This window comes from Quercus lobata, chromosome 12 (genome assembly GCF_001633185.2).
Source record: "Quercus lobata isolate SW786 chromosome 12, ValleyOak3.0 Primary Assembly, whole genome shotgun sequence".
Taxonomy (NCBI): Eukaryota; Viridiplantae; Streptophyta; class Magnoliopsida; order Fagales; family Fagaceae; genus Quercus; species Quercus lobata.
The window spans coordinates 37,256,214-37,267,863 of NC_044915.1; the positions used below are offsets into that span (position 1 = coordinate 37,256,214).

General features: G+C 38.7%; 3 protein-coding genes across 3 annotated transcripts; 2 read left to right on the top strand and 1 right to left on the bottom strand.

The window, feature by feature from the left end:
- Nucleotides 1–295: 295 nt before the first annotated feature.
- Nucleotides 296–1,501, top strand: LOC115971850 (protein EXORDIUM-like). The gene has a single exon (XM_031091927.1). It carries the CDS (start codon nt 406–408, stop codon nt 1,360–1,362), a length of 957 nt encoding a protein of 318 aa, XP_030947787.1. The 5' UTR covers nt 296–405; the 3' UTR covers nt 1,363–1,501.
- A 3,871-nt stretch (nt 1,502–5,372) lies between these two features.
- LOC115970608 lies at nt 5,373–5,942 on the bottom strand. The gene has a single exon (XM_031090216.1). It carries the CDS (start codon nt 5,940–5,942, stop codon nt 5,373–5,375), a length of 570 nt encoding a protein of 189 aa, XP_030946076.1.
- Nucleotides 5,943–9,442: 3,500 nt separating this feature from the next.
- Nucleotides 9,443–10,607, top strand: LOC115971716 (protein EXORDIUM-like). The gene has a single exon (XM_031091732.1). It carries the CDS (start codon nt 9,527–9,529, stop codon nt 10,481–10,483), a length of 957 nt encoding a protein of 318 aa, XP_030947592.1. The 5' UTR covers nt 9,443–9,526; the 3' UTR covers nt 10,484–10,607.
- Nucleotides 10,608–11,650: the final 1,043 nt, after the last annotated feature.

Genomic DNA, 11,650 nt, shown 5'->3' on the forward strand with positions numbered 1-11,650 from the left:
TCCTATATGTGGATAAGACGAACCATCGAAGGACGTTCAATTCATTCCTTCCTCATATAAGTCTAGACCAGAAGCCCTAAATCCTTCCCATTCACCACCACCTGTTATTGACTTGAAAGCGGATTTGGTTGAAACTTGAAAGCAGGGCTAAAATAAAGGGGACGCACACAAATTATAAAAAAAAACCAACGCGTTTATCAATTATCATGCTGGCATCTCACGCCCACTCTTGAACCCTTTCCTGGTAGTTTCTTACCAACACTTTTTGGGCACTATATATATATCTGCCCATAATTCTTCTTCTCTTCAATCCCAGCTCCACATTGTATTCTCAGCTTCTTACTTTCCCAATTAGTTTTCAACTCCTAATCTTTTGTACTTAGTAAACACCTCAAAAAAGTTATCATGGCTTCTTTAGTTTCCACACGTCTATTACTACAGCTAGTTCTACTAATCTCTCTCTTCCATTTCAACTTGGCAGCAAGGAGACTTGCTGATTCAGCTGAAACCCAACAACCTTTACTCTTCCAATACCACAATGGTCCTCTTCTCACTGGAAAAATCTCCATCAATCTCATCTGGTATGGCAAATTCAAGCCCTCACAAAGAGCTATTATCTCAGATTTCATTGCCTCCCTTTCTACTTCCACACCCACAAAAGCTCAACCCTCTGTTGCCACCTGGTGGAAAACCACTGATAAATACTACCAACTCAGCAACTCAAAGAACCCCTCCACTCTCGTACTCTCAATGGGTACCCAGATCATTGATGAGACTTACTCCTTAGGCAAATCACTCTCAAATCAGCAAATAGAACAGTTGGCATCAAAGGGTGCCCAAGCAAATGCCATCAACGTAGTTCTGACATCAGATGACGTGGCAGTTGAAGGTTTTTGTATGAGCAAGTGTGGAACCCATGGATCTCTAACAGGTGCATCTGTTCAAGGCAAAAGCAACAAATTTACTTACATCTGGGTTGGCAATTCGGAGACTCAATGCCCAGGCCAATGCGCGTGGCCATTCCACCAGCCGATCTATGGACCCCAGAGCCCTCCCCTTGTTGCTCCCAACAACGATGTGGGTCTGGACGGCATGGTCATCAACCTGGCTAGTCTCTTGGCTGGTACAACTACAAACCCATTTGGAAATGGCTACTTTCAAGGACCAAAGGACGCGCCATTAGAGGCTGCATCGGCTTGTCCTGGTGTGTATGGCAAGGGGGCTTACCCTGGCTATGCCGGGGACCTCTTGGTTGACCCAACAACAGGTGCTAGCTATAATGCAAACGGTGGCAATGGAAGGAAATACTTGCTTCCAGCTCTCTTTGACCCATCTACAAAATCTTGTTCAACTCTTGTCTGAGGGATGATTATGAAACGTGCCTACACGTTATTGTATACAAAAAAATGTCTTTGACAATAGAATCAAGAGATAGATAAATTCTTTGATTTATTGATTCATTTGTATTACGGTCAGATAATGAAATTCCAATATTCTTTTATAACCTATTCGTAAGCTTGTGATTCTTTTAGCATTGATACAACAAAATTAATAAGTCCTGGAAAAAATACAGTGGATTTATGAAAAATGTTATGTCCACTACACGTAATTAACCACTTCAGCAATTGTAAAAAATGTTGTGAAAAAAGTTGTGCATTAGCATTACTGTAAGGTAGATTAAAAAGAAAAAATAATAATAAATTAAAGTTTTCAGCAAAAAAAACCGAAAAATAAAAAATAAAAAAGTCATGGGCCTTATAGTTCAATGGGATCATTAAGTTCTGCCATAGAGAGAGGAACCTGGGTTAGAGTTCTCCTACTGATTGTAAGAGAGGGAAAAACCTTTTGGTTAAGTTGCCTTGCTCATGAATATTATTGTAAAAGCTAAAATTAAATAAGTAATTGCATAGCTAATTTCAAGAGACCTAGGGCCCGTTTTGTTCAGATATAGCTCAGTTTTCAAAACTCATAACTCAGTTCTTAGTTTTTGAAAACACCCATTTGCTGTTTCTTGTTTCCATCACTCTAACTCAAATTTTTGAGTTTTGAGTGATGGAAACAAGTGTTGAAAACCAAGCCAAACACAATTTTTTGTGGGACCAAAAACCCACTCATCCAAACAGGCTCTTACACATCCAGCATGCAGATCATTGGATAATTCTAGAACTATTTCTAGAAAACTGAAAAGATTTGCACACAATACTTCTCTATTTAGACACAATCAGACAACAAAGCATAATTACGACCTGGAAATGCACATATATGATAGAGCATTTAAGAAATTCAATGAATACTCCAAAATGCATTTTATTCTCCAACATTTCCCCTTAATGCATTTTCTTCACAACTCCAATAAGTTGTCTTAGATAACAAAATCTTTCCTTTGTAAGTGTCTTGGTAATTAATAATTATATCAACCTGTGAAGCACAGGCGTGTTTCCAAATTGGGTGTGAGTACGAGTGCAAGACTCGACAATTTTTGAAAAAGTAAGGTGCTGGTGTGGCGGGATGCGGCGATTAAAAAATTATTAAAAATATTTTTATTTATATTTTCTATATATTGCTAAGCATACTTTTTCACATTATATAAACATATACTAAAGTTAAGAGCAATAGTAGATAATAACTAAAACATGATATTTATAAATTAAATACAATCCACAAGTTTGAAACTAAAACATTCCATGATCTTTGGAAATTAGAATATAGGGAAGGGAGGCAGAGAGCAAAGAGGCAAGGAGGCAGTAATGGTTTTAGGCTTTTTTTTTTTTTTGTTTAAAGATGTTCAATTTCAAACGGTGCGTTTTGCACTTTTTTTTTTGTATAATTTTTACTTGAATTTTGGCCTATTCAAAGCCAATATCGGATTGAATCGGCCAGTAATAGTCAAAATCAGTCAGTACAGCCTAAATCGGTCGGTTTTGGCCGGCCGATACAATCCTATTCGACCCAAATCGGCGCGAATCAGCATGTATTTGAATACAAAAAAAAAAATTCGACGCGCGGGCAGCGACATTGCCCACCGCACCCCACGTCGAACGCAGGTGTGGCAACCCTGTAACCACATCGGTGCTTTCTAGATATCAACCAGCTGCTAGTCTCTTTTCCCATTGTTCTTTAAAAATCTTTCTTAGCCATACCGCTTGTGAAGTTGCTTTATCTGTACAGTTTGTCGCTATTTTTTCTTTCAGTAGATGCCATAATGAAGAGCAAAAAAGCATAGCCAGTTGTCACTTGTAATTTTCTTATCATCTAAAGATTGTGCCACCATGTTTTGTTTCATTGAAGTCCACGAGCAAATGCCTAAATTGAGAGAGAGAGAGAGAGTCACTCGTACTTTTCATATCATCTAAAGATTGTGCCACTGTGTTTTGTAGTCCATGAGCAAATGCCATAATCAAGGGCAAAAACATAGCCACTATATACATATATATCATCTAAATTCTAAAGATTCAATCCAATCAACTTCAGAATAACCAAATTAGTCCTGAAACCTTCACCATTCATGTACAGGATCGCATAGTCTAAGTGTCACCTGTATTTTCTCAACCAAAAAAAAAAATGTCCCCTGTAACTGTAAGCATCTTAATAATAGCCGTGAGATACATGAGTTCACCAATTGGAGTTCAATACTTTTTACCTTTTACAACATTGGATTTTTCGTTTTTCCACACTATCTCTCTTTAGCTTCTCATTTGCAACCAAAGGAGTAGAAACTAATTTGCACTTCCATCAAAGGTTTCTTTAGAATAGTTTGCATATTTCATTTAGAAATGAAAATCTTCTAGTTTTGTTTGAGATACTTCAATACCCAAAAAATGATGTCGTATCCCTAAGAGCATTCATAATGGGAAATGCTTTCATATTCTATTTTACTATTTCAAAAAGTTACTTTATCAATTATACCATACTATTTTATAATACACCTAACATTCCAACTTTTATTTTCCTATTCAACTTATTAAAATAATATATACTACCTAATAAAATAATATAATATAATCTAATCTCTCTTACTTCATTCTCCACCATCAATCTATTTATCTTTTCCTCACTGTCTCCCTTTCAACCACCCATCACCACCACCTCTGTCACAAGAAACCCACCACTACCAGTGCTAAAAAAACCCATCACCGCCACCTCTACCACAAGAAACCCACAAAAACACAAAAAATCAAAGAAATCAAATAATCCACCACCACCAAAACACAACACAAAAAAATCAATGAAAAATCCACCACCACCACCACAACAACACACACAAAAAATATATATATCAAAGAAAAATCCACCACGACAACAACACACCTACCACCACCATGGAAGGAAACCCACAAAAAATTAAAGAAAATTTCACATCAAAACTCATTGGAAATCAAACCCATTACCACTGTAAGGCATCGGAAATCAAACCCAAAATGCACCCGGAATTCACACACCACCGCGAGGCACACGACACCGGTCTCACCACGCTACACGCCACGCCACGCCCATGCCAACTTCCAACCCAGCTCCGGTGGCATGCTTAAAAGAAGAAGACAGAGATGTGAGAGAGGGAGTGAGGATGAGGACAAAGATAGAATCAGAGGAGAGAGAGAGAGAGAGAGAGAGAGAGAGAGAGAGAGAGAGAGAATTGAGTGTACACCGATCTCCACGCCGTGCCACGGCGACCTCCAACCCAGCTCCGATGGCATAATCTTGGCGCTACTACCTTGGTCCACCATCACCCTCTTCACATTGTACCCCCCAATCCTGAGCGTGACCACCAAGGCATCATCGTGGGTCTGTGTGGTTCTAATTTTATTCTCGTCCAAAAAACTTAGTGTTAGTTGGATATCCACCCTAGCCCTCTTCAGCTCTGGATTAGTGTCCTCGGCGGATAGTCGAGCCATAGACATCACTCTGGAAGGACAAGAACCTGTTTTCCCTAGAGCAGCAAAGATGACATTTATCGTTCCCAAAGGAGGCCTTGAAGGAGCATCCCTCCAGGGTTTTGAATTTGCTTGACCCTGCAGGCCACTAAAATGATGTAAAAATTGCTTCAATTTTCCTTCTTAGACTAGCTGGTCCAGATGATTCCACAAATTTCTACAATCCTCCGTAGTGTGTCCCTAGTCCTGATGGTACTGACAATAAAGGCTCTGGTTGCGCCTTATAGGGTTTCCTGCCATCTTATTTGGCCACTTGAAGAATGACTCATTCTTAATCTTCTCCAGAACTTGGTGCACCGGTTCTCGAAACACCACATTAACCACCTGAGTATTGGCAGGCCCTGGCTGCCCAGCAAAGTCTCTCCGAGGTCGGTTATTATTGTACCGGTCCGACTTGAAATCCCTCATCTCCTGAGGGACAGCCTTAGCCTTATCTTTCCCCTACTGCTGGTCTTCCTCAACCCTTTTATACTTGTCAATTCTGTCCATGAGTTGGCGCACACTAGTGATAGGCTTTCTCGTCAAAGACTTACTAAAACTGTGCTCGGTTGGGAGGCCGACCTTATAAGTACTGATAGTCACGTCATCAAAATCACCATCTATCTCATTGAACATCTCCCAATATTTGTCCGAGTATATCTTTAGGGTTTCCTTTTCTCGCATAGATAAGGACAGTAGGAAACCCAAGGGCCAAGGAACCCTACTACAAGTAATAAAATGAGAGCCAAATGCTTGGGTGAGCTCCTTGAAGGAATTTATGGAACCTGCCCCCAGGCCATCAAACCATCTCATTGACATGGGTCCTAGGCTGGATGGGAACACCTTACACATCAAGGCCTCGTTCCTGGAATGGACGATCATTCTTTGGTTGAAATGGCTCACATGCTCCACGGGATCCATTCGACCATTGTAGATGGTGAACATTGATTGATTGAATCGCCGAGGAAGTCTTGCCCCTTCAATCTTGAGCGTGAAGGGCGACTTGGAAATTTGGTCTAACGCCTTGTTCATAGCGTCATTTCTTAGACCTTTGCGAGGCGGGCTTTTATACCTACGTTTGTGATGGTGCTCCCCATCGTAGGAGAAAGACTTGCTAGGTGGGGCTTTTGACCTTCATCTATAACTAGTATCCTCTCCATCATCAAAGGAAACGTCAGAGTTGGAGGGGGTTCGCTTTCGTCATGCATGGCATAACTCCTTCTTTAAATGGTCTATTTCCCTTTACATGGCTCTGTTATTCTATTCCTGAGATACATGACTTCCAACTTGAGAGTGGCTTCTATTAGTATGTGTAGTGTGTACACTACCCTCTCGATCTCTCCTACGCTCAAAATTGAGGAAATTATCTTGTCGTTGGGACCCCATGGATTCTTGTTGATGAGAACCTGATCCTACCATAGCTAACCATTGCACTCACTGTCACACAAGTAATTCTCACAGATGGCGCCAATTGTAGGGACACGTTTGGATCTTGGGCCCAATGTATAACTGGATTCAAGCCCAATAAGCCCAAAACAATAAATTTGTAGAGAGTGGGCTGGAAAACTAGGTTTTAATGAATGAGACAATAGTTATAATAAAGTTTAAAGGATAATCAAATAGAAATGGATTGGATTTCTCAAAGTAAATTGGTCATCAGCCCAATCCGATGAGGTATGTTCTAGTATATATTGATTGGAAATAGTTACAAGTATGGTTCAGGTTGCTACAATGTTTTTTCCTCCAATTTTCCTATCCCCTCTCCGTGGAGAGTCTCTTCTATTATATAGTTATTTTCCAATGATCTTGGCCCTCCATTTGTTGATCATCCAGGCCACTATTTGAGTGCTTGTCGCAACGGACACCCTCTCTGGCCCTCTATGAGTTAGTGTAGCTAATGTAACACTGTTCAGGGGTCTTTTCCATATAAATGCTTCTAGAAAGTTAGCTGCAGAGCATTCATTGCGGTGGCAGTAGCTTTCTCTTAGATATTTCTTGGCTCCCATTCTTCCAGTACATTCTTAATGCACGCCCCTATCAGTGGAGTTTCCTGGAAGGTCACTTTGAGTAATAGGATATGCATTTGATCTGTGCTTCATTTATCCAAGGAGGCGCTCCTCCTCAAACCACCTTTCCCAACCTTTCTGTCTACATGTTATTTATGGGACTCTGAGCTTAACACCCTTACTACTGTTTATTCATCCTCAGACTAATCAACGTTCTCGGCCAAGGCCCAAAACCCAGTGTATGATTTTGGGCCCTTATCCCTACAATTCTAATGAACCATCCTAGAAGAAATGAGTGGAGTGGTCTAAAAAATTAAATTTTTTTAGGGCAAGCTTTGATGAAAGTTCTTTACTGTGTCAAATTACAATTTTTTTAGCTCTAATGCTCCAAAACCAAGAATAGAACTTCCATTCACCAATCACCACTATGCTTGTTACATAATATATCCCAAAATTACACAGCTTTACCATCATTAAAAAATCCTTTAGTCAAATAAGAACCACTACAGAGATGGATTTCATTAAAGTGGGAAAACTCAAATTCAATTGAATCCACAAACCAAAAATGCACACACCAAACCAATCAACGTAGTTTGTTCCAATTTTTGTAGGTGTAACCAAAAAACTAAGAAATCGCGTAGTGGAAATTAAACAAAATTACAAAGTAACTCTCTTTTAATGCAAAACTAAGATGATCTAGATCAGCAATTGCAAAATTAAAGCCTTTGTGTGCCTGTGAATGGAAATTAAGTCCAAGACATGACTTGTAAACAAATTCACCACTTAACTAATAATCTCACCCTTTAACGCTCCGTTTGTTTCGATGTAAAATATTTTCAAAAAAATATTTTCACATTTTATAGTGTTTGTTTTGTAGAAAAATATTTGGTCAAAAGTAAAATATTTTTAGTCAATCAAATCAACTTAAGCAAATTTGAGTAAAATATTTTACACTTGAAATTTTGGTAAAATATTTTACATTTACTGCACACTCTCAATCTCGATACCCCTCTCATGCTCTTTCTCCCACTCAATTTTCTCTCCACAACCCAGCCCCCTTTGATCCCTCTCTCCCACGATCCCACCCATTAATGGCTCCACCTTCTTCAGCAACACCCAGCGGGGTAGTTTCTCCAAGATAGAAGAAGATGGTAGAAACTCAGCATCATTTTATGATCTTCTAAGGCTTTACCAGCATAGAGACCATTCAACATTCAATACTTCCACAACTCAATTAATTGTATGCCACAAAAAAATACTATTTGATCTCCAATTTGAAGGTTCTTTCGTGATCTGGGTTTTTGGTAGATTTGGGTTTATTGACATATTTGGGTTTTTTTCTTGCAAATTTGTGCTTGGGAAACTCTGGTTTTTTTTTTTTTTGGAGTTAATTTGAGTTTGGGTTTGATTCATGGTTGTGTTTTTTTATTAAAATTTGAGAATTTTAGTTTAAGTTGGTGAGAATTTTGAGTTTGCGTTGTTTCTTATTGAATTTATTTATTTATTTATTTATTTCATTTTACAATGTAGAAACACACTTGAGTAATTTCCAATACATTACCAAACACTTTAAAATGAAAATATTTTACATCTAAAAATATTTTACTCCAAAACAAACAGAGAATAGTAATAATCTCACCCCTAAAGCCCAAAGATGCAGTGAAATGTATATATTTGGAATTGCAATGTAATTGTAATTAAGATTTAATAGGAGCTGAGCATTTAATTTGTTGCCTTTTGAAATCCCAAAGTTTAAAATACGATTTCATAAAATAAAATAAAAAAAGGAAAAAAAAAGTTAAATATATATCATGGGAAAAATATCATCATAGGGTTTGGCTTATCTCTAGTACTTTTTTAACTGGAGGTGTCATTTTATTTTAAATACATAATAGCAAGTGGTAGTGAGTTTTAATCTCCACATTTTATTTAGTTAGTAGGTGATGTGGCAGCTTTTTATTAAAACAGAAAGGGATTTCAGTTAAAAAATTCATCTCATGGTAAGTCAATCCCATCATTATATACTCTTTTACATCCATTATATTACATAAATATCTAAAATTGAAGAGAAAAATATTCACATTTTAAAAAGTGGAAAAAATATAAAAATGAATGTACAAAAATGGATATAAAAAAAAGAGGGTAAAGTATCATTAGACTATTTATGCTATATGTAGATTAACATGAACCATCGTAGGACGTTCAATTCATTCCTTCCTCATATAAGTCTAGACCAGAAGCACTAAATCTTTCCCATTCGGTTACATGGCTGGCTACCACCTGTTTATGATATTGACTTGAAAGTGGATTCGGCTGAAACTTGTAAGCGAGGCTAGAAAAAGAGGACGCACACAAAGTAATTAAAAAACAACGCGGTTATTCAATTATCAATTTATCATGCTGGCATCTCACTGCCACTATTCAAATCTCTTGAGTGAGTCACCTACCGTGAAGTTTCTCACCCACACTTTTTGGGCACTATATATATCTTCTCACAATTCTTTTTCTCAACAATCCCAGTTCCACATTGTATTCTCAGCTTCTTTTGCTTTCTCAATTAGTTCTCAACTTCTAATCTTTACTACTTACTAAGCAGCTCAAAAATTCATCATGGCTTTTTTAGTTTCCACACATCTATTACTACAGCTAGTTCTAGTATTCTCTTTCTTCCATCTCAACTTGGCAGCAAGAAGACTTGCTGATTCAGCTGAAACCCAACAACCATTACTCTTCCAATACCACAATGGTCCTCTTCTCACTGGAAAAATCTCCATTAATCTCATCTGGTATGGCAAATTCAAGCCCTCTCAAAGAGCTATTATCTCAGATTTCATTGCTTCCCTTTCTACTTCCACGCCCACAAAAGCTCAACCCTCTGTTGCAACCTGGTGGAAAAACACTGATAAATACTACCAACTCAGCAACTCAAAGAAGCCCTCCACTCTTGTACTCTCAATGGGTACCCAGATCATTGATGAGGCTTACTCCTTAGGCAAATCACTCTCAAATCAGCAAATAGAACAGTTGGCATCAAAGGGTGCCCAAGCAAATGCCATCAACGTGGTTCTGACATCAGATGACGTGGCAGTTGAAGGTTTTTGTATGAGCAAGTGTGGAACCCATGGATCTCTAAAGGGTGCATCTGTTCAAGGCAAAAGCACCAAATTTGCTTACATTTGGGTTGGCAATTCGGAGACTCAATGCCCAGGTCAATGCGCGTGGCCATTCCACCAGCCCATCTATGGACCCCAGAGCCCACCCCTGGTTGCCCCCAACAACGATGTGGGTCTGGACGGAATGGTCATTAACCTGGCTAGCCTCTTGGCTGGTACAACTACAAACCCATTTGGAAATGGCTACTTCCAAGGACCAAAGGACGCACCATTAGAGGCTGCATCTGCTTGTCCTGGTGTGTATGGCAAGGGGGCTTACCCTGGTTATGCTGGGGACCTTTTGGTGGACCCTGCGACAGGTGCTAGCTATAATGCAAATGGTGCTAATGGAAGGAAATACTTGGTCCCAGCCCTCTTTGACCCATCTACCCAAACATGTTCAACTCTTGTATGAGGAATGAGCATGTAATGTATAGTGCAGATATTAGACAGTAGACTCAAGAAAGAGATCAATTCTTTTATTCATTTATTTAATGTATTATGGTTAAATAATGAAAAAGCTATCTTTTTATATCGTATGCTCAAACTTGTGGTGCTTTTTATTTAATTTATTGTTGTTTAGCATAAAAAAGAAAACGTAAAAATTCCCTAGTTTTCTATTCTTAAATAGTTAAACTTAGTGGTCCTTTTATATATATTGATATACCATCCAAAAAAACCTTAGTGAATCTAAACTTTCAAAGGAAAACCCATTATTATAGTGAGAATGGTTCTTTTGTGGTAACAAAACAAAGCTCATCTAGTAGTAGAATGGGCTGAAAGCCTAAAAATAACATATATCAATAGACTTGTTGGATAGTTCTATAATCGATGATGCAATAAATCAGTGGTCACAGTTCTACACTAACTTTGGAAGAGATATAATGACAAAATCACACACAAACGCTTGGAGTGACACCAATTTGGGGCCTGCCAAAAATTCTTTGTTGATGAAGTACATAACATTTTTTTAACAAATTCAAATAATAAAGGAAAGTGCATTACTCTCTAACAATCGCTCATAATCTAGTTTCTTTGGGAGTTAGGACTCCAATAAGTTCTCTTAGATTACTTAAAATTTCTTTTGTATGAGTCTTGGTAAGAGCATTTGTATTGGATTACAAATACACATCTGTAGGAGCGCAATTTGTAACAACTCCAAGATAAAATTGGACTCGTAAGTAAAAAGGCCTCCCACAATATCATTTGTAGAGAGTGGGCTTGAAAGGTATGACCTGGGCATAAGTGAGTGGTTTTAGTCGTAGTTCCTACAAGGAACACTACATGGGCGAGCTTGGCCTTCCTCGCCAAACTCCTTTTTGGCCAGCCCCCCTTTTATCTTTATTTGTTTCGCCTTTTATACTGGTATCCCATTCCCCTTTTTTGTGTCCACGTGTTGATTTCTACTTTTGGGGTGCAGGCCTGTCCAGTCGACCCATACCTAGAGTGGTTGGGAGTTGCTGGAAAGGCGTATGGGCATGGGCATGGGTTTGTCAGACGCCGAATTTCGTATTACTGTGTTGGCTGCTTTTTTCCTGGCCCTGCCCGCTACACTCGGCTTGTTCCTTTCTTTGAGCATTTA

Bases quoted from the DNA above. Each gene is read 5' to 3' on its own strand.
- LOC115970608 (XM_031090216.1), bottom strand. From the start codon at position 5,942: ATGAACAAGGCGTTAGACCAAATTTCCAAGTCGCCCTTCACGCTCAAG.
- LOC115971850 (XM_031091927.1), top strand. From the start codon at position 406: ATGGCTTCTTTAGTTTCCACACGTCTATTACTACAGCTAGTTCTACTA.
- LOC115971716 (XM_031091732.1), top strand. From the start codon at position 9,527: ATGGCTTTTTTAGTTTCCACACATCTATTACTACAGCTAGTTCTAGTA.